At 48.7% G+C, this 23,528-nt stretch overlaps 1 protein-coding gene across 1 annotated transcript in view; it reads left to right on the plus strand.

Annotated features, from left to right (window-relative positions):
* Positions 1 to 6,293: 6,293 nt before the first annotated feature.
* The window catches only part of zdhhc1 (zDHHC palmitoyltransferase 1), a gene marked incomplete at both ends in the record, with an annotated part of 25,444 nt that continues 8,209 nt past the window's right edge, over positions 6,294 to 23,528 (plus strand). Inside the window, 7 exons of the mRNA XM_080539770.1 lie at positions 6,294 to 6,515; positions 7,533 to 7,708; positions 9,661 to 9,762; positions 12,625 to 12,749; positions 13,445 to 13,600; positions 17,139 to 17,254; positions 22,629 to 22,717. Of these exons, the coding sequence (XP_080395896.1) occupies positions 6,294 to 6,515; positions 7,533 to 7,708; positions 9,661 to 9,762; positions 12,625 to 12,749; positions 13,445 to 13,600; positions 17,139 to 17,254; positions 22,629 to 22,717 (986 nt within the window). The remainder of the gene's footprint in view (positions 6,516 to 7,532; positions 7,709 to 9,660; positions 9,763 to 12,624; positions 12,750 to 13,444; positions 13,601 to 17,138; positions 17,255 to 22,628; positions 22,718 to 23,528) is intronic.

Genomic DNA, 23,528 nt, shown 5'->3' on the forward strand with positions numbered 1-23,528 from the left:
GGGACGAGGCCTCGGTAGCCACATGAAGCCGTCCGGCCGCCTGCATGTCGTTAGTAACCCACCCCACGGAACGCAGCGCAGAGACCAGAGACCAGGGAACAGCCTGGCCCGCGCTGACTAGAAACACATGCAGCGAGTCAGGCCTCAAAACCACTGGCTTGTTCTCCTGCGGTCTGCGATCGTTGTAATATAATTACTGGAAAAATGAGAATTGATTCTTTTTTTTCTTTTTTTTTTCCACAGAGACCTTTTACACCTAGTTATAAGATGGTGTAACTACAAAGATAGTTAAAGTGTTTGGGTACAATGTGTCCATTATGTTCACTATACCAGGCTTATAAAAGCAATTACAAGGCTTGATAAATCGAGCCTTAACAAGCCGTCTACTACCATCTCCTCTGACATGAAGTATTGAGTTCCCAATGTACGGTAATCTCTGCAGTATACAGTGTGTGTGTGTGTGTGTGTGTGTGTGTGTGCGCGCGTGTGTGTGTGTGTGCATGTGCGTGTGAGTGACTGGGTGAATGAGTGAGAGAGTGAGTGAGTGAGTGATTGACTGAGTGAGTTAGTGAGTGATGAGTGTGTGTGTGTGTGTGTGTGTGTGTGTGTGTGTGTGTGTGTGCGTGTGCAAGTGTGAGTGAGTGAATGATTGAGAGTGAGTGAGTGATTTAGTGTGAGTGAATGTGTGTGTGTGTGTGTGTGTGTGTGTGTGTGTGTGTGCGTATGTGTGCGTGTGTGTGTGTGTGTGCGTGTGTGTGTGTGTGTGTGTGTGTGCGTGTGTTTGTTTGTGTGTGAGTGACTGAGTGTGTGTGTGTGTGTGTGTGTGTGTGTGTGTGTGTGTGTGTGTGTGAGTGAGTGAGAGTAAGTGAGTGATTGATTGAGTGAGAATGAGTGAGTGATTGAATGAGTGAGTGTGAGTGAGTGATTGAGTGTGAGTGAGTGATTGAGTGTGAGTGAGTGATTGAGTGTGATTTAGTGAGTGATTGAGTGTGCGTGAGTGTGTGTGTGTGTGTGTGTGTGTGTGTGTGTGTGTGTAGCCAGTGCATGCACACATGCTCTCACACTCAATGTTTTTGAAAATCCCAGTGCATTAGCATTGCCACAACAGAAAACCCATTCTCATTCTCTCTCTCATTCTTATCTCTTCCTCTCCATTTTTGCACCCCCTTTTGTTCGCACTCACTCTTAACTCTGGATGTTGTTTACACACTAAAACACACTTTACACACACTAAAATACACTCTAGACTAGAGTCTAGACACACTCAAATCCCAGTGTCATTTAGAGTCAGCTGAGATGGACCAATTATAGATGATGGGTTATATTCTTTTTAATTAATATAGTATATTAGTTAATTACGTCTTTATTGACTCATAGAGTTAATTTTGATTAGATAAGCCATGGCATTCATTATGTACATAATTATTTGTTAACTGCAGATTGTTTTCGTTTCAGTGTGCAAATTGAGATAAAGGATTTTCACACGCCATAGTGCTGCCCTCTGCTGGTTATTCATGTACATTACAACGACGTTGTTGAAGCAGAAGCCCTTCTGTTAAAGCAAAGTATATAAACCCCTCAAAAAAAGTTTGGAAACGTTATTTCAGTCGATTCTTCCTCCCCTTTAATAATACCAATTGGTATTGTATGTTATAGCGTTGGAAAGCCTGATTATTCACCTTTACAACGAGGTACAACTTGTAAGGATCATGCATTCGTGGAATGAGTAACACAGCTAAACGTGTGGGTAGCGGCCCAATTTTTTTTGCCAAAATCCCTGGGCCTGCAACATTTTTCTGTTGGTATTCACTCTCGTTTTGAGCTTCAAGTGCTGGCAGGTGTATGCCAGTCACAGGTGTGTGACTGGCACCTGAATGGCACCTAATTGACAGGAATGATATTCCGGAGCCAGTGGCGATCCCATATCTCCAGATTCTGGGACCTAACTCCATCCTCCAGGATGACAACGCTCGCCCCCACAGAGCCAGGATCATCACAGAGCACCTCCAGAATTTGGGAGTGGAGAGGGTGGAATGGCCTGCCGTGAGTCCAGACCTCAACCCAATCGAACACTTGTGGGATCAGCTTGGGTGCTGTAGGTGCCAGAGTGACCAACGCAACCATGTTGGCTGACTTGCGGCAAATCCAGGTTGAGGAATGGGATGCCGTCCCACAGCAGTGTGTGACCAGGCTGGTGACCTGCATGAGGAGGAGGTGCCAAGCTGTTGTGACTGTATATGGATCTTCCACACGCTACTGAGGTCCCTGACAATGTAAAATTAATAAAGTGTAAAAATGGCCAATATGTGTTGTTTTTTCCTTATTACTGTGGGAGAGTGCAATCATCCAATCCACCAAGCAACTCAAAACGAGAGTGAATACCAACAGAAGAATATATAATAATATATAATAGGGGATTTTGGCAAATATTTTTGGTCCGCTACCCACATGTTTAGCTGTGTCGTTCATTCCATGAATGCATGATCCCTACAAGTTGTACCTCGTTGTAAAGGTGACTAATCAGGCTTTCCAACGATATAAAATACAATACCAATTGGTATTATTAAAGGGGAGGAATAATCAACCAAAATAATGTTTCCGAACTTTTTTTGAGGGGTTTATATGGTGTATATAATAATAATAATAATAATAATAATATTAATAACTTTCATTTGTATAGCACTTTTCCTGCAAATGTTGCTGCTCAAAGTGCTCAAATGCTTTACATTGCTTTTTAATTTGTTTTATTTGTTTGTTTGTTTTTACATTAAATATAGTATATATATATATATATATATATATATATATATATATATATATATATATATATATATATATATATATGGTATAATATGGTGATTTATGGACCAGCAATACTGATATTATATTTTGATATTAATTATTATTATAATTATTATATTAGAATATAATACAATAATAATAATAATAATAATAATATTAATTATTATTATATGATCATATATTATTATTTAATATTAATTATTCTAATAATGTATATATGTTATGTTATATTTATATATATTATATGAGAAGAACCACAGAACAGGAGGCGGAAGGGCTGTCATGGCAATAACTGGATCGGAGAGCACAAGACTGGAGAGGATTGAGTGGTTTCATCGATGGCCGATGTCCCTCTAGGGAATTTATAGGCCTTAAGTAAGTAATACTGAAACCTACGGAAGCGTATTAGTGTGGTATTGACCATTACAAGAGCCGTAATGTGATTACTCTGTCCTCATTCGACTTCCTTCCACCAATACTAAACCGAATCAGCTACACACAAACGAATCAATGTTTGCATGAACTATAATGCTTAATGCATTTCGATTTCACTCGATAAAACAAGGTAAGAAAGGAAAGGCTACTTTCCCAAAGTGGCTTTTTGCGCCACAGTTTTGACAGCAGACGCGTAGAAGGATCCCTGGGACGTACACGAGACACGTCAGAGCCAGGGTTGCCAGATGGGGCGGGTTACCGCCGAATGGGCTACTTTTGATCACTGAACCTGGAAAAAAAGCATTTGGGCTGTTGAGCTGGATAAATAGCATTTTAGGTGGTATCAAAATGTCAGTGCCTGAAAGTTACAAAATGCGTTAAGTTAAAACACACACCCTAGTAGCTACATACAATGTTTTTATATATACAGTTTTTATATATACAAAAATTATTGGCAACAGACATACAGTTTAGGGGCAGGAGATGGGCAACCTGCCCAATAGTAATCAGCGGTTTTCTGACAAAATAGGTTTTGGCCTGGTAGTTTTTCGTGGATTTGGCGGTTTTTAAGACTGTGGTTAGACTGGAAAGTGTCAAATCCCATCTGGCAACCATGGTCAGAGGGTAGACCTTCCCAAGGATCCCAGTTAGCGTCCACCCAGACTTCAGTGGCGATTTTCTGACCAATAGAAATGGGCGCTGCGTCGTTACCAGGGAAACAGCGTTGGAGCTGGGGCAGGGGCAGGGATTTTGACAAGCGCATGAAAAGCTAGCATGTAACATTATAACGAATAGGTGAAATTACAAAAAAAGCTGCGTGGAGGTGAATTGAATTCGTGAATTGCACATTACACATAGCTCACTAATTAGCAGTGTTGATTTTTGGGGGGGGCTTTCTCAACTCATAAGCTTAGCACAGCGAGTGGGTGGGTGTCACACGTTAGCCAGCTAAGCTAAGCTAACCTTACTTAACTCACGTAGCCCATCCAGCTAGCGGACTGTTTAGCACCAAGCGGATTCCAGCAGCTTTACTCTCCGCCACCCCGGCGGACAGCATCAGTCACCTCCTAACGGTGTCTCAGCTAACCAGTAACCTTAGTGCTGTCTGTCTATCTTCCTTACCTAGCTGTTTTGCTAACAGCTAAATCCTATGCTGCTGAAATTAGAGTCGATATATATAACAAGTTTAGGCAGCAACTTGGGTCCATATGGCAGAGATAAGATAAGAGACACGAGTTGAGACTGGGATTTATTTATTTTATTTTTTACGCTGCTGCACTGGATATTATTCCTTCGAAGCGGGACGGGGGGCTGGCTGGATCAGGGGCGAGGTAAGGGATAACGGTGGCGATATATCTATGTATCTATGTATCTATGTATCTATCTATCTATCTATCTATCTATCTATCTATCTGTCTGTCTGTCTGTCTATCTATGTATCTATCTGTCTGTCTATCTATCTATCTATCTATCTATAGTATCTATCTATCTATCTATCTATCTGTCTGTCTGTCTATCTATCTATCTATCTATGTATCTATCTATCTATCTATCTGTCTGTCTGTCTGTCTGTCTGTCTGTCTGTCTGTCTGTCTATCTATCTATCTATCTATCTATCTAGCCCTCTATCTATCTATCTATATTTATCTATCTATCCATCTATCCCTCTATCTATGTGTCTATCTATCTATCTATCTATCTATCTGTCTGTCTGTCTGTCTGTCTGTCTGTCTGTCTGTCTGTCTGTCTCTATCTATGTATCTATCTATCTATCTATCCATCTACCTACATATCTATCTGTCTGTCTGTCTGTATGTCTATCTATCTATCTATGTATGTATCTATCTATCTATCTATCTATCTATCTATCTATCTATCTATCTATCTATCTATCTATAGTATCTATCTATCTATCTATCTATCTATAGTATCTATCTATCTACCTACCTACCTACCTATCTATATTTATCTATCTATCCCCCTATCTATCCCTCTCCTCTATCTACCCATCTATCTAGCTGTAGCTATGGCTGTATTTCCTGATGAAGCGAGTGACGGGGCCCTGGTGTTGCTGGCGATAATTGACACCGCGGAAAGACAACCCTACACCTGTCAGGAGGATGTGATCAGATCACTCTGAAATGCCGCGGATAAGATCACTCAACACCCCTAGTCGATTCAACCCGCGCTGATAAGGTGAGAACCGACAATTCCCTGGCCTTATCAGTCGATTGGAAATAGAAGAATTACAAGTGATATTGAGTAGTGAGTTTAGCACTTCAATTCAAATATGCAACCATTGTTTCTATCATAGCGCTGCCCTATGAAGTCGTGTTGTCCAGATGAAGGCTGTATGCACAGTTTAACACACAATCTCACTGATTGTATTATTCTGATAATACATCTACAAATGTGAGCTACATTTTACAAGTTGTTCTAATCTCTAATCACCTGTCATCGGCATTGAATAGTGACTCACAGTTCAGGCAACAGAGAGGTCAATATCCTCATTTCCTGAGGATGACACTGTAGATGGACACATACGAGCAGTAATGATCAGAGAGAGTGTCCTTTGCTCTACGTTAAATCTTACTTACTGTATATAAAGTCCCAAATGTCTATTGGTCTATCTTTATTTTGTATTTTCATCTATCTTCTATTTTAAATACTGCTGTCTCAAGCTTATTATTCAATTGTTTATTTTGTTGTTGTTTTGTGGTCTGAACTGCTGTTACACCTGAATTTCCCCTCAGGGATCAATAAAGTATCTATCTATCTATGCACCCATCTACTTATCCACCTATCCATCCATGTATCTCTCTAGCCATCAATCCATCTACTTACCGATCTATATTTATCTATCCATCCATCCATCTATTCCCCCCCCCCTCTCTCTCTCTCTCTACAGAAGGCAACCCCTCCCTTATGGATGTGTGCAGTAAGAACAGATCCCTATCCATCAATCCATCTACCTACCTCTCTATATTTATCTATCCATCCATCCATCCATCTATTCCTCTCTCTGTCTCTCTCTCTCAGAAGGCAACCCCTCCCTTATGGATGTGTGCAGTAAGACCCCCAACCGCACGGAGCCCGTGAGCGAGGGCGGCGGGGTGCGCCGGGCCGACCTGCCCCTGTGCTCCCGGACCAACGGCTGGAGCTGGCCCCCCCACCCCTTCCAGCTGCTGGCCTGGCTCCTCTACCTCTTCTTCGCCGTCACCGGCTTCGGAGTGTTCGTCCCCCTGCTGCCCCCCCACTGGGTCCCAGCGGGCTACATCGTATCCTGCACCTTTACATTTAGATTTTTGGCATTTAGAAGAAGCACTGTCCCCAGGCAGACTGAATTGTTAACTACGACTTCCCAGAATGTAGAGATACAGACTTCAATTCTCCGTATATTTGATATAAAACTACAACTACAAAGGTCTTATGACCGGAAGCTTAGAATAAATTAATGATTTTTGCTGCACAGATTGATTTGAGTGTGCACTGTGCGGATGCTGCTGCTTATAGAAGGCATTTAGAAGAACAAATTACTCTGTGCTCGGGCCTGGGGCCATCGGCAGTCACAATGCTTTTTTTAATGTAATTATTTACAGTAGAGAAACTGTAGAGGGGATGTAGAGGTCTCCCCCATGGCCCAATGACAGCATAGCGACTGGACTCACAAAGGCAGTGAAAGTGTTTTTCACAGCAGTGCCCAGGACTTGTGCTTTAGTTTTTGTTGGTTGTTCATTGGCCACTGCTGGGTTCCATCCCGCTCTGGATGTGAGATGACACTGGCCCCAGCTCTATAGGTAACAGAACAGAACTCTGGATGTGAGATGACACTGGCCCCAGCTCTATAGGTAACAGAACAGAACTCTGGATGTGAGATGACACTGGCCCCAGCTCTATAGGTAACAGAACAGAACTCTGGATGTGAGATGACACTGGCCCCAGCTCTATAGGTAACAGAACAGAACACGCACGACGACTACGTACCTTTTGTGTTTGTTATTGTATAACTTTTATATTCATATATAATATAACGGATGCCATTTACTGTAGCTGACGCTGTTATCCAAAGCGACTTCCTTACACTGCATTGACTGCATACATTTTTCAGTATATATGATCCCAACAGGAATCGAACCCACAACCTACGTGTTATCTTAGCGCCATGCTCTAACCAAACTGAGCCACAGAAGATCACATTATTACACAGTACTATTTCCATGTTATTTCTTATTTATTCATATGACTATTTCCACGGTGCACGGTGTGGCCAGCCCTTAACCCCCCCACCCCCCCAGTGCACGGGCATCATGTTCGTGTGCCACCTGTTCGTCCACCTGATGGCGGTCTCCATCGACCCGGCCGACTACAACGTCCGCGCCAAGAGCTACAAGGGGCCCGTCCCCGTGTTCGACCGCTCCAAGCACGCCCACGTCATAGAGAACTGCCACTGCTACCTCTGCCAAGTGGACGTGTAAGTTAATATATATATAATAATATAATAATAATTATAATAATAATAATATGTGTCAGAAGGGGGTGAGAGAGAAGGGGATGAGAAGAGAGAAGGGGGTGAGAGAGAAGGATGAGAAGAGAGAAGGGGATGAGAAGAGAGAAGGGGTGAGAGAGAAGGGGATGAGAGAGAAGGGGGTGAGAAGAGAGAAGGGGGTGAGAAGAGAGAAGGGGATGAGAAGAGAGAAGGGGGTGAGAAGAGAGAAGGGGGTGAGAAGAGAGAAGGGGATGAGAAGGGGGTGAGAGATAAGAGGGATACGCCATTTACGCCAGCTGACACTTTCATCCAAAGCGACTCTTACATTGCAGTGAGTGCATACATCTTTCTGTATATCTGGTCCCAGCAGGAACCGAAACTAACACACAACCTAAGCGTTGTTAGCGCAATGCTCTACCAACTGAGCCACAGAGGACTACGTGTTTTTTTTCCGTTTTGGGTCAAATCAACCCTCCCTCTCCCTCTCCCTCTCCCTCTCTCTCTCTCTCTCTCTCTTCTCTCTTCTCTCTATCGATGGTTTGATGGCGGTGATGTGGGTAACATGCAGTACTGTGGCAGGCAGACTGGATTGAGGTCATCGGAAGAAGTCAGTGAGCCTGAGTTCCTGGCTCCGTGTTAATGGGGTCAGATGAGAGGGGGGGGGGGGGGGGGCACATTACATTACGTTACGATTTTTGGCATTTAGCAGACGCCTTAATCCAAAGTGAGTGACAACAAGTACATTCTGTCTAAGTAAACGAATCATCTATCCATCAGTCATCATAAGAAATCTATGCTAGGGCCAGGGTAGAAGAAAGTACCACACCCCACTGACTGACTGACTGACTGACTGACTGACTGACTGACTGATGGAGTGGAAAGCCCCCCCGGTGCTGCTGTTGCTGCTGTGTCTGGGCAAAAGAGAAGGAGGCCAGCAGGAGAGAACAGGAGGGGAGAGGAAAGGAGGGGAGAGATGGAAAGGACATGAGGGTAGAGGAGGAGAGTTGGGGAGAGATGGAGAGGACAGGAGGGGAGAGATGGAGAGGACAGGAGGGGAGAGATGGAGAGGACAGGAGGGGAGAGATGGAGAGGACAGGAGGGAAGAGGAGGGGTTTACAGGAGGAGAGTTGGGGAGACATGTAGGGGAGAGGAGGGAAGACATGGAGAGGACATGAGGGGAGGTGGGGAGAGATGGAGAGGAGAGGAGGGGAGACATGGAGAGGACAGGAGGGGAGAGGAGGAGGAGGTACAGGAGGGGAGGTGGGGAGAGATGGAGAGGAGGGGAGACATGGAGAGGACAGGAGGGGAGAGGAGGGGGTAGAGGAGGGGAGACATGGAGAGGACAGGAGGGGAGAGGAGGGGAGACATGGATGACTGATGAGGAGGAGAGGAGAGGAGGAGGACGTGGATGAGGACAGGATGGTAGACTGCGGTGTGTGTGTGAGTGAGAAAGTGGGGAGAGGAGGAGGAGGAGGAGGAAAAAGAGGAGAGTGGTAGATGTGGGGGGGTGGAGAGCAGAAGGCGAGAAGAGGAGTAACGCGCCTGGGGATGAGAGAGGGATGAGGTGATAGATGGAGAGAGAGAGAGAGAGAGTCTGGCAGAGCTCATGCTCCACTTGCTAACGAGAGCTTCGAAATGTGTTTCAGCGTCACTTACTCTCTCTTTCCCCAGCCCTCCCCCACCACCCCCCATCACTCCCCCCAGCCCCCCCATCTTTCCCCCCAGCCCCCCCATCTCTCCCTCCAGCCCCCCCATCTTTCCCCCCAGCCCCCCCACCTCCCCCCATCTCTCAGTCCAGTCCCACTCACACATTCATTTTTGATCATCACTTTGGTCAATTGGAATTGAGGAGAAGCAGCCATATAACTGTGTGTGTGTGTGTGTGTGTGTGTGTGTGTGTGTGTGTGTGTGTGTGTGTGTGTGTGTGTGTGTTGCAGGGGGGGCAAGTCGAAGCACTGCAGTGCCTGTAACAAGTGTGTGGCCAGCTTTGACCACCACTGCCGCTGGCTCAACAACTGTGTGGGCAGCCGCAACTACTGGTGAGCATCTCTCTCTCTGTCTCTCTCTCTCTCTCCTTACTCTGTCTCTCTCGCTCTCTCTCTCTCTCTCTCTCTCTCTCTCTCTCTCTCTCTCTCTCTCTCTCTCTCTCTGTTCCTCGCTCTCTCTCCCTTTCCCTCTCCCATTCCCTTTCCCTCTCTCACTCTCACTCTCTCTGTCTCTCCCTCCCCCTCTCCTCTCCTCTCCTTCTCCCCCCCCCCCCCCCTTTCTCTCTCCTTACCAGAGGAGAGGTTGCATGACAGTACACCCAGGTTACCCTTGGGCCAGAGAACACAAACAGTGTGCTGTGTGTTTTACAATCAACCTGTTTGTTCCGGTGTGATATTATTCTCAGAAGAGTGTGTCTTTCTTTCTAAGAAGAACATCTTCCCTCTATTCTGCTGTGGCTGTTATATCCTTTATGATTACAGTGAGCCTGATTGTCGACGTGGCATTTTGAAGACCCACAGGGGTCAGTCAGCAGGGCTTTTAGCTGAAAAAAACACACTCACATGCACACACACACGCACACTCACACACACACACACTCTCTCTCTCACACACACACACACACACACACACACACTCACACGCTGAAGGCTTTTAGTCGTGACCTGGATCATAAATATTCAGAGGGTTGACGATACAGAACTGGGTCATGCATGCGTTAGCGGAGCTTCAGGGCATCGTGGCTTTTACACATGACTTGAACCACAGGGGGGGGGGGAACTAGCCCCATGTAATATATATATACATATATATATGTGTGTGTCAGGTCAGGTCGACCAGGTCAGGCCAACCGGGTCAGTTTCCAGTTACATGTGCTGAAACTACAGATTGTGTAAGCTCAAGAATTTGTTAGCTCCTTGCTCTACGCCTCTACCACCTGAAACACACAGAGGACCAAGTGATGGTCGACCCGAGGACGTGGCTCATTGTAAAGGCATGGAACAACGGAGTGAAGGATGGAGGGAGGGAGAGAGAGAGAGAGAGAGAGAGAGAGAGAGAGAGAGGGGGGCGGTGGAGGAGAGTGAAAGAAAAAGAGAGAGAGAGAGGGGGGAGAGGAGAGTGTGAGAGAAAGAGGGAGGGAGAGGGGGGGTGGAGGAGAGTGAAAGAAAAAGAGAGAGAGAGGGGGGGGGAGGAGAGTGTGAGAGAAAGAGGGAGGGAGAGGGAGAGAGAGAAAGAGAGGGGGGGAGTGTAGTGTGAGGGAGAGAAAAAGAAAGAGAGAGAGAGGGAAATGAGGAACGGTCCTGTTATCGAACACTCATTCATTTCCATCCCATGCATAATTACAATGAGCCTCCGTCCTCCGATTTCTACCTCCACCAGCCTCCCCTGTGGTCAACAGACACATTAGCTATTAGGCCTTTAACACTCGAACAGCCGTGCCTTTTTTACCTACTAAAAGAGCCCCTCTTTACAATGCTAAGCTGCTATTTACACACAACGACCGGCTATTAGGCCTTTAGAAAGCAGATTATTTCCGGATATGCGTCCATGTGTCACGGGTCAGTAGGAGTGTAGTGCCACCAGCTGTTGTTGAGTCTGTTACAGTGGACAGTTAATCCAGTCTGGTGACCATGGTAACCATGCGCCTGGTCTGGGAGCAGCTGGGCAGCAGCGTGTCACATCTGTCTGCCAGCCTGGCTGTGTCGCCATGCAACACATGCAACACTCGTCGCCACGCACACACACATACATACACGCACACATACACGCACACGCACACACGCGCACGCACGTACACACACACACACACACACACACACACAGACACACAGACACACACACACACACACACACACACACACACACACACACACACACACACTCTGGTGCTTTACCCAAAGTGGCTTTACGCCTTTGCCACGTCATAGTTCATAAAGGCTCTGTCGCCATGTGCAACAACACAGACTGCATAACAACACATGCATAACAATGATGTTGTTGTTGTTGTTGTTGTTGATGATGTTGTTAATTGAGCCTGCTTGTGTACTTGTAAGACTGCCAACCTGGGGGGTATTCCATCAACGTCGCTAAAGGAAAATCCAGGCTTATTTTATAGTCTCGCGAGACTGAAGTCTGTTGTGTTGTTGGGGCATGGCTACACACAACCAGGCTGGCACAGACAGGTGTGGCGCTGCCCTGGGGGGTATTCCATCAACATTGCTAAAGGAAAATCCAGGCTTATTCTATATCTATATAAGTCTCGTGAGACTTATGAAAAAAAAGAAAAATCCAGGTTTATTTTTTATCAGAAATAAGCCTGGATTTTCCTTTAGCAATGTTGATGGAATACCCCCCTGATCCCAGACCAGACGCATGGTTACCAGACTGGGTTGCTGTCCACAACAGACTCAAGGACAGCTGGTGGCTCACTGCTGCAGACAGCGCCTCTCACCAGGGTCTGGGATTGATCGTTGTGGCGGATCATTAGGCTGTCTGCTGTCGCTAGTCTTTTCAGATGTTTCAGATGTTTTTTCTGTGTCCTTTCCTGTCAACTTTTACTTTTTTATAAATTATAAAAGCCTTTTAAGTTTTCTTAAACTTGTGTTCAACGAGTTGGCGTTGGTTGTTGTTGTTGGGAGTAACCTGCCCTCTCATTCATCCCTCCCTCCCTCCCTCACTCTCTCGCCCTCTTTTTCTCCCTCCCCCTCTTCTCTGTCACACACACACACACACACTGTCACTCTCTCTCTCTCTCTCTCTCTCTCTCTCTCTCTCTCTCTCCTTCTCTCACACACATTCTCTTTTGCACCCCCCCCTCCCTCCCTCCCTCCCTCCCCTCCCTCCCCTCCCTCCCCTCCCCTCCCTCCCCCCCCCTCCCCTCCCCTCCCTCCCCTCCCTCCCTTCCTCCCTCCCAGGCTGTTCCTGAACAGTGTGATCTCGGCCCTCCTGGGGATCTTCCTGGTGGTGGTCATGGCCAGCTACGTCTTCATAGAGTTCTTCCTGGACCCCTCGAAGCTTCGCTCAGACAAACACTTCCAAGGTAACTTCCTCTACAACCACTCAGACAAACACTTCCAAGGTAACTCCCTCTACGACCTCTCAGACAAACACTTCCAAGGTAACTTCCTCTACGACCTCTCAGACAAACACTTCCAAGGTAACTTCCTCTACAACCTCTCAGACAAACACTTCCAAGGTAACTTCCTCTACGACCTCTCAGACAAACACTTCCAAGGTAACTCCCTCTACAACCGCTCAGACAAACACTTCCAAGGTAACTCCCTCTACAACCTCTCAGACAAACACTTCCAAGGTAACTTCCTCTACGACCTCTCAGACAAACGCTTCCAAGGTAACTCCCTCTACGACCTCCTGGAACTACCGGATGGTCGTTTGTATCTGCCCCCGCTAGTGGAACGAGCTTCCCACTGCTGTCAGGCCTGCAGAGTCACTCCCCATCTCTCCTGCCGTACATTGAAGACCTCCATCTCTTCAGGCTACATCTTAACTGACCTAAAAGACCTCCTCATCCCCTCTCTACCCCCCTGTATAGTTTCTCTACTGTAAATAAATACAGATTAAAAAATCGATGTCCTAGGCTAGTAGTGCCTTATGAACCTGCTAGATCCCTCAGATCATCTGAGGCTGGCCTTTTAACAGCTCCTAGAGTGAGTACAAATACATTAGCCTTGCCTAGCGTGCTAACATGCTAGCCTGCCTGTGTCGCCCCTCCAGTGCAGAATGAGACGGTGGTGTGGTTCGTGTTCCTGCCCGTGGCGCCCGTCATCACGGGGGACGCCGCCATCCCTGCCCTGGCCGGGGTCTCCATCGCCTTGGGCCTGCTGGCCGCCCTGCTGCTGGGACACCTGCTCTGCTTCCACCTCTACCTCAGTGAGTCTGGGGATGGGTCGGTGTGTGCTTTTGTGTGTGTGTGTGTGTGTGTGTGTGCGTGTGTGTGTGTGTTGTCTTGCTGTTGGGCCATCTGTGTTGCTTCCACATCTACCTCTCTGTGTGAGTGAGTCAGTGTGTGTGTGTGTGTGTGTGTGTGTGTGTGTGTGTGTGTGTGTGTGTGGGTTGTCCTGCTACTTCTGTCTCTATAACCATGAGGAGATATCTGCCTCTACTTCTGTCTCTATAACAGCTACAGAGAGGCACCCTGTTAACATCAACACAAAGCTTCCCCACTGCACGCCTACAGCATTCTCCCCCGACTGTACATGCTAATATACATGCTAATATCATGCCTGTAAAACAATGCTGCTCCACTGCACGCCTACAGAACACTCCCGACCGTGCTAATATACATGCTAATATCATGCTAATAGCATGGCTATGAAACAATGGCTTGTATTATCTCTCACACATGCCGCACGGGGTGACATATGCAGGGCAGTTTGTGAATGTGCCAGCAGCTGGTGTGGAGATGAGGAGACCAAGCGTGTGTGTGTGTGTGTGTGTGTGTGTGTGTGCGTGTGCATGTGTGTGTGTGCGTGTGTGTGTGGACTGGACTGTACACTCTGTCAAACACCATTTGTCTGAGACAGACCCGACCACTCAAGTGCCTGCTGCCTCCGGTTACCATGGATACCACGAGCACACACACACCTTGTTTCAACAAAGATGGCGTCTGGGAGCCAACAACGACACAGGCTGTAACCATTACGCTGTTGTTGTTGTTGCTGACCTCTCCGTGTGAGAAGCCATCTTGGCTCTCGGTTAGCTTGCCCTTTTAACACTAGAACAGCCATGAGGGGTCATTTGTGAGTAAAGAAAATGTTTATATCTTTGCACTCTCATTTCATTTCAGCAATTTCAGGACCCTCCTTTCATGACTTTTCCTAGATATCTGTGTTCTACCACCCGGTATCCTTACATTTTCTAAATCACATCAGGATAAGCTAGTATGAAGCTATTTTGCAGTTTTTCTGTGTAGGAAGCAGGCTAATTTACCAGCAGCCAAGTAGTGGTCATTGTGTGTAAATAGCAGCTTGAGCATTGTAAAGAGGGGCTCTTTTAGTAGGTAAAAAAGGCACGGCTGTTCTAGTGTTAAGTGTTTTGACATGGATTTTTCAGTGCGTGTCAATGCTGAATATGCATTTCTGAGAAACACCTAAACCTCCTCCTCGTCCCCCTCCTCCTCTGTCAAGTCCTCTCTCAGTCTGTAACAATTAAACATGTTGCCGTACAATGAATTGTCTTAGAAGTAATTGCGATTAACAATATAATTGTTTCACTGTTATGTGACCCAGATAATGTAATAAATAACACAGCGAGCTATGAAGTAAACCACACCTCTATATTTATTACCATAAAACACATTTCTGAACATAAATGTAAATGTATCCTCCTCATCGATAAAAAATGGACTGTGTGTCATCTAGTTATGTGTTTTTAGCGTGTTCATGTTCTATCTAGCATGCTGTGATGTGCTTAACTATGCAGAGCAGCTATCTAGCTACGGCGATGTTCCTCGTTGTTAGCCAGCTAGCGAGCTAGCGTGTTGGAGCACAGTCAAGATTGCCATTAGACAATTATTTCACAATTGTTACAGGCTTAGTCCTCTCCTCCTCCTCCACCAGCCCCCCCCCCCCCCCCCTCCCTCCTCCTTCTCCTCCATCAGCCCCCCCCCCCCTCCTCCTCCATCATGTATGTCAGGTCCTGCTCCAGACCATGTTACCCAGCTCCAACCGAGCATGCGGATCCACCCGGGTTATAAATAGCGCCTGTGTCATGTCCCACCGGACAATGAGCTAATTAGTGCCATCTTTCACAGAGCGCTCAGGGTAAACAATGCCCTGAAGACACACGTCACTGCACACACACACACACACACACACACACACACACACACACACAGGGAAGGGGAGTGAGTAACACACACAGACATGCATACATACGCACAGTCACACATACACACACACACACACACACACGCATGCACAGGTCTGTACACACACACACACACACACACACACACACACACACTCCACTACCGACACTCTAGGTCAGCTGTGACTCAGTAACGTTAGGAAGATGGGAGGTATGGGGGTTCTGTCATAGTGGTGGTCTGCATCTCGGGGGGGGGGGACGAGGCGGCGTACAGGGATGCGGTAGAGCAGCTGAGCAAGCTGTGCAAGGTTAACAACCTGCTGCTGAACCAGTCAAAGACCCAGGAAATCATCGTGGACTTCAGGAGGAAAAAATCTGAGGTCCAGCCCCTGCTCGTCGATGGAGGGAGCGTGGAGAGAGTCTCAACCCTCCGATTCCTGGGGGTGCACATACAGGGGGTGCACATACAGGCACAACAGCGGCTCTTCTTCCTGAGAGTCCTCAGGAAGGACCACACCAGACAGGAGATACTGGTGACCTTCTACCGCTGCGCAGTGGAGAGCATCCTCACCTACTGCATCTGCATCTGGTTCTCCAGCTGCACAGCCGCAGAGAGGGATGCGCTACAGAGAGTCGTGAGATCGGCCCAGAAGATCACCGGCGCCCCCCTCCCATCTCTAGAAGAGCTGTACAACACACGCTGCCTCAGGAAGGCCTCCAAGATCTCCAGAGACCCATCCCACCCTGGGTACGAACACTTTGCTCGGCTGCCCTCGAACAGGCGGTTCAGGACCATGTTCGCAAGGACAAACAGACTGAAGCTCAGCTTCTACCCCAGGGCCATCCAGGCCCTGAACACAGCAAAGGTTCTAGGCCCTGGACAATCTAGACAAATTGATGGCAGCTACTAGATTGAAATCAAGTGTAATACTGAAACACAACTGTGTACATTTCAAACCTGCAAACTGCGACACTTTAAATGAATGTGCAATAACACTATGTGCAATATGACAACCCTCGGGTACATAAGGTTCAGAGAATAGGAAATGTTAGAATAGGTATAGCATAGCATAGAGTACAGCACAGTGTTTTATTTGTATAGTATAGTATAGTGGATAGTGTACATAGCCTTTATTTATGTAAACCAGCTCCTTTCCCTTCTTGTTTTTAGTTTTTTTTTCCTAGCACCAGGGGAGCCCCCCCTCTCAAATTTCGTTGTTTGGTACCTGTACTGTATTAATGACAATAAAGACCATTCATTCATTCATTCATTCATAGAGAGAGAGAGTTGTGTCAGGGCCGCATGCAGTGACCACCAGCACCACAGGGGGGCAGGAGAGAGGCTGTTGTCAGCTACGCCGTACAGGAGCGTCCTGTGTGTGTGTGTGTGTGTGTGTGTGTGTGTGTGTGTGTGTGCGTGCGTGCGTGCATGTGTGTGTATATGTATGTGTGTATATATGTGTACAGACCTGTGTGTGTGTGTGTGTATATATGTACAGACCTGTGTGTGTGTGTGTGTGTGTATATATATATGGACAGACCTGTGTCTGTGTGACTGCATGTGTGTGTGTGTGTTACTCACTGCCCCCTCCCCCCCCAGTGTGGAACAGGCTGAGTACGTATGAGTACATCGTCAGACAGCGCCACCGCCAGGACGCCAGAGACTCCTGCAAGAGCCCCGCGGGGAACGACCCTGGGATCCCCAAGATCATCAAGGTAGGGTACCCCCACGCACCCCCCACCTTCACCCCCTCCCTGGGAGAGCAGGACACACACACGCCATTTAGCGGATGCTTTTATCCAAAGCGACTTACATTGCACATACATGTTTCAGTATATATGGTCCTAGCAGGAATTGAACCCACAACCAACAAGTGTTGTTGTTAGCACCATAGGTCTACCAACTGAGACACAGAGGACGTGCGTGTGTGTGTGTATGTGTCCGTGTGTGTGTTTGTAAAAGTACAAGATGAGAAGAACAGAGGTAGCTCTGTGTGTGTGTGTGCGTGTGTGCATGCCTGTCTGTCTGTCTGTCTGTCTGTCTGTGTGTGTGTGTGTGTGTGTGTGTGTGTGTGTGCGCGTGCGTGCCTGTCTGTGTGAGTGTGTGCGAGCCTGTGTGTGTCTGTCTGTGTGTGTCTGTGTGTGTGTGTGTGTGTGTGTGTATGTGTCTCCAGGCCACAGCAGATATCAGTGTTTGATCGCTGGCCCGGGCCCAGGCGCTGGACGCTAATGTTGTACTCTCAGGGCAGATTGCATCGTCATGGCAACAAATCGCCATGACATTTGTTTGTCCTTTCCTTGCCCTGTTTGCGGACATTCTTCATGCTCTTTCCAGTCCCCCCCCCCCCACCCCCTTCTCCTCCACGTCCTCCTCCTCCACGTCCACCTCCTCCTCCTCCTCCTCCCTGAAACCTCTTCCCCCTCCACCTCCTCCTCCCCCTCCCCCTCCCCCTCCTCCTCCTCTCCCTCCACCTCCCTCCTCTTCCTCCACCTCCTTCCTCCTCCTCCTCCTCCTCCCTAAAACCTCTGGTTTTCAGTAATGATGTCTGAAAACCCAAACCTCCTCAGAGTACAACCTGTAGCTTATTAAAGAGAAGACGTGTGTGTGTTGTATTGAGTTCCCAAGGCCTCCCTCCACCCCCAGGCCTCCCTTGGCCTCCCTGTGTAACTGATCCAGCCATCAGAGGTGCCAGCGGGGAGGCTCACTGTCACATCCAGGAAGCTCCGCTCTCTCTCCTCCAGATCGGGTTTGACGCGAACTAATCGTCCAATGGCTGCTCTCTGATCGGTTCCTAATGGACCTCACTGCTGCTGCTTGTTTACTGCTCGCTGGTGGACAGACTGGAAACCCCACACCTGTTACCTCAGGCAGACATGGAGACATACACACACACACACACACACACACACACTCATAGTCACACGCACACCCACACACACACACACTCACTCATAGTCACACGCACACTCACTCACACACACTCGCACACACTCTCAGACACACACTCTCACACACATACTCTCACACACTCTCTCACACACACACACACACACACACAAGAGGGAAGTGTCGCCCACGCCCAGAGGGCGCGCGCCCAACACAGATGATCCGGCGTGACCGTAACCCACGGCGACCCGACTGTTGTGGGTGTGTAATAATGAGGTGGTCAATCTGTCAGCGCCGCCGTGTGTGTCTGAGGAGTCCTATTAGAACATTCCTCCAGAGGAGAGGACACACACACACACACACACACTCAGAGACACACACACACACACACACACACAGAGACACACACAAAGAGACACAGAGAGACACAGAGACACACACAGACACGCCTAGACACACACACACACACACATACACAAACAAGGAGAGGGGAAAACGCCAGTCGGGACATTCCTCAGCTCCCTCACTGAATAAGGGACAGGAAGCCAAAGGATATGATGTCACTTCCTCTTCCTGAAGAGGAACGTGCCAGTGACCTGATGTGTGTGAGAGCAGCAACAACAGCAGCAGAGGCCTGGCTACTGGACAAGGCTGAGCCCCTACCCTGGGACTGGGAGGACTGGGCAGGGCAGGGGAGGGACTGGGAGGACTGGGCAGGGCAGGGGAGGGACTGGGAGGACAGGGGAGAAGAGAAGAGAAGAGGGGATGGAAAATGAAGGTGTTTCTTTCGGTCCCTCCTCCTGAGGTCATCGCCTCCTAACCCTTAAGACTAAAGAAGATCACAGCGTTTCAACTAGCTCAAGTACAGTTCAAGTATCGCACACACACACACTGATACACCTACAAGGCCAGCTAGGGTTTTTTTCTACGCCTTTAACCGCTTTAGACATATTTAGATTACGGCTGTTAGGTTTGATTCATTACTGGGATGTTTTTTTTAACAGACTTTCATTCCATCTCTTTATCCGTGATAAAGCTGCATCAGGGGTGGATGTGAAGCCTGGTTGGCCTGTGTGGAAATGTGATCTGCCGTGGGGTTGGTGAGGGAGGTGAGGGAGGTGAGGGAGGAGAGGCAGGTGAGGGAGGTGAGGGAGGTGAGGGAGGTGAGGGAGGTGAGGCAGGTGAGGGAGGTGAGGGAGGAGAGGCAGGTGAGGGAGGAGAGGGAGGTGAGGGAGGAGAGGCAGGTGAGGGAGGTGAGGGAGGAGAGGCAGGTGAGGGAGGTGAGGCAGGAGAGGCAGGTGAGGGAGGAGAGGCAGGTGAGGGAGGTGAGGTGAGGGAGGAGAGGCAGGTGAGGTGAGGGAGGAGAGGCAGGTGAGGTGAGGGAGGTGAGGGAGGTGAGGCAGGAGAGGCAGGTGAGGGAGGTGAGGGAGGTGAGGCAGGAGAGGAAGGTGAGGCAGGTGAGGGAGGTGAGGGAGGAGAGGCAGGTGAGGGAGGAGAGGCAGGTGAGGGAGGTGAGGTGAGGGAGGAGAGGCAGGTGAGGTGAGGGAGGAGAGGCAGGTGAGGTGAGGGAGGTGAGGCAGGAGAGGCAGGTGAGGGAGGTGAGGGAGGTGAGGCAGGAGAGGAAGGTGAGGGAGGAGAGGGAGGTGAGGGAGGAGAGGGAGGAGGGAGGTGAGGGAGGAGAGGGAGGTGAGGGAGGAGAGGCAGGTGAGGGAGGTGAGGCAGGAGAGGAAGGTGAGGGAGGAGAGGCAGGTGAGGGAGGTGAGGCAGGAGAGGAAGGAGAGGGAGGTGAGGGAGGAGAGGGAGGAGAGGCAGGTGAGGCAGGAGAGGGAGGTGAGGGAGGTGAGGCAAGAGAGGGAGGAGAGCCAGGTGAGGGAGGAGAGGGAGGTGAGGGAGGTGAGGCAGGTGAGGGAGGAGAGGGAGGTGAGGAAGGTGAGGGAGGTGAGGGAGGAGAGGGAGGTGAGGGAGGAGAGGCAGGTGAGGGAGGTGAGGGAGGAGAGGGAGGTGAGGGAGGAGAGGGAGGTGAGGGAGGAGAGGGAGGTGAGGAAGGAGGGAGGAGAGGCAGGTGAGGGAGGAGAGGGAGGAGAGGGAGGTGAGGGAGGAGAGGGAGGTGAGGGAGTGTTTGTCGTCTAGCTGCTGAGAGGCAGAAGTTGGCGGAGGTGTTTGTCCTGGCCGTGGTGTGTGTGTGTGTGTGTGTGTGTGTGTGTGTGTGTGGGTGACACAGAGGTCAGAGTCACATTCAGCCGGAGTGTTGTTGGCACAGGGCTGGACTGACCTCCCGACTGATACACACAGTGTAAACACTCATCAGCTCTCTCTCACACACACACACACACACACACACACACACACACACACACACACACACACAAAGTAATGCTGTAGACACACACACACACAGGTTCAGACACAAAGTAATGCTGTAGGCGCACACACACATACTCGCGTGCACACACACACAGGTTCAGACACAAAGTAATGCTGTAGACACACACACACTCGCACACACACACACGCACGAGCCACACTGCCCTGTGAGCCTTGGCCGCACTCTCCCGTTATTGGTTGCCTGCTGGGGTAGCCATGGTAACTCCCTGTTAGGCTTGGCATGGGCGGCGTAGAACCCAGCCGCTGTGGACCCACCTGCGCCCGGCAAAGGCACACGAGAGCCCTGCCATCTCTAACACCCAGACGAGAACCAAAAACCTAGCTCACGCCCACACTGGAACCAATAACCTAGCTCACACCCATACTAGAACCAATAACTTAGCTGACATCTACACTAGAACCAATAACTTAGCTAACATCTACACTAGAACCAATAACCTAGCTCACGCCCACACTAGAACCAATAACTTAGCTAACATCTACACTAGAACCAATAACCTAGTTAACACCCACACTAGAACCAATAACTTAGCTAACATATACACTAGAACCAATAACTTAGCTCACATCTACACTAGAACCAATAACTTAGCTCACATCTACACTAGAACCAATAACCTAGCTAACACCCACACTAGAACCAATAACCTAGCTAACACCCACACTAGAACCAATAACCTAGCTAACATCTACACTAGAACCAATAACCTAGCTCACATCTACACTAGAACCAATAACCTAGCTCACATCTACACTAGAACCAATAACCTAGCTAACATCCACACTAGAACCAATAACCTAGCTAACATCCACACTAGAACCAATAACCTAGCTAACATCCACACTAGAACCAATAACCTAGCTCACGCCCACATTAGCACCAAGTACCTAGCTAACAGAGTTTGAATGTACTGTAGCCGCAACATTTAGGCAGACCTAGTGGCTAGGCAGGTGTGTTCTCACTCCCTCTCAGGACACCAAGAGTGTTAACTTCAGCACCACGAGTGTTAACTCTAGCCCCACATTGGGTTTGTGTAAAAGGGTAGGCCCTATAAGCTATTTGTTTCAGCCGACACCTTTTCCGTCATTTTCTGTTTTATTTTCTATTTCCTTTAATGCCTTACTGACATACAACTACTAATACCCGTGTTAACTCCGGTACCAGTGTTAACTCCGCCCCTCCTTAAACACGACTAAACGCCGTTGTCCGTGTGCCACGTGGAGCTGCCTTCGTCGTCCGTGATTGAATCAATCAGACGAGCGGCGGACCTTCGGTCCAGTCTGGCCTCTGTCATTAGCGCCATTATGCCTTCAACAGAACATGTCCGCCCCACTTCAGTCCGTAACACCCGTCGTTACGTAATGGGCTTGTTTTGATTTCTATTTTAAGACGCGCCAGTCCCTCGGCCCCCGGGGCCAAAATGGAACAACTTTGACAGTTGTTTTTTTCGTATGCTGCCAGCGTGTTTCTCAATGAGACACAGTTGTGTTGTGTGGGAGCCCAGATTGTTCAGATTAGAGGTACATTAAAGGACCATTAATCTCTTGGAGCCTAACTGTATTTCAGCAGTATGGTCTCTCTCTTTGCCGTCACTGACACCCATAGCAAATTGATTAAGTGAATTTTCTCTTGAGAAAGTCTTGATGAAATCAAACCTATGTTTTGTTGCCATGGTTTAATCTGTTGTGGGGTTTTTTGTTGACTTAACTTTTAACTCTCTTCCTCTCTCTCTCTCTCCCTCTCCCCCCCTCTCTCTCCCTCTCTCCCTCTCCCTCTCTCTCTCTCTCTCCCACTCCCTCTCTCCCTCCCCCCTTCAGGAGGTGAGCTACTCCGGGACGCTGGGCTACACCAACCCTGAGATGGACGTGGAGGACCCCGTTACCATGGCAGCCCGGGGGGGGGCAGAGTAAGAACTTCTTCTGCGGTCTGTGGTTGTTATTGTGTAGTGGAGGGAGGAAGGTGCTGAGGTAGACATGCCCCCCCCATCCCCCCCCCCAAACCCTGTCCCGGTCCCCCACCCCCCTCTCTTTTTAGCTCTCTCTCTCTCTCTCTTTCCCTCTCCCTCTCTTTAGCTCTCTCTCTCTTTCCCCCTCCCTCCCTCCCTCTATCCCTCTCCCTCCCTCTCTATCCCTCTCCCTCCCTCTCTATCCCTCTCCCTCCCTCTCTCTCTCTCCATCCCTTTCTCTCTCTTTCCCCCTCCCTCCCTCCCTCTATCCCTCTCCCTCCCTCTCTATCCCTCTCCTTCCCTCTCTATCCCTCTCCCTCCCTCTCTCTCTCTCCATCCCTTTCTCTCTCTCTCTCCCCCTCCCTCCCCCATCCCCTACAGCCTCCCATGCTTCCATCCACACCCCCCAACCCCTCTAGTGGCCGGCCGGGACAGGCCAGACGTTTGTTTAGTAGTAGCTCTAGTAGTAAATCTACTCTCACCTCGTTAACGAGGGTGGACTTTAATCGCTATTTAGTGAGGGTAAGAGTGTTTTTTAGTATTTTTTTAACCGGCCCTAGTAAAAATTGTTGATGTGTTGTTTCACCACCAAAACCACTGGATGATTGTCTATGGTTACCACAGAAGGTTTTTTAACAGTGTATGACACTTCTAATAGTAGGGGAAAGTGTGTTAGGGAGGGGGGGGGGGGGGGGGGGGGGGTAGGGGGGTGGTAGTAGTGGCATCTTAAGTGGGCTTTAATCTGAGAGGTTGAGGCGCATTGTGAAATTGG

Source organism: Nansenia antarctica (assembly GCF_963989245.1).
Source record: "Nansenia antarctica genome assembly, chromosome: 9".
Taxonomy (NCBI): Eukaryota; Metazoa; Chordata; class Actinopteri; order Argentiniformes; family Microstomatidae; genus Nansenia; species Nansenia antarctica.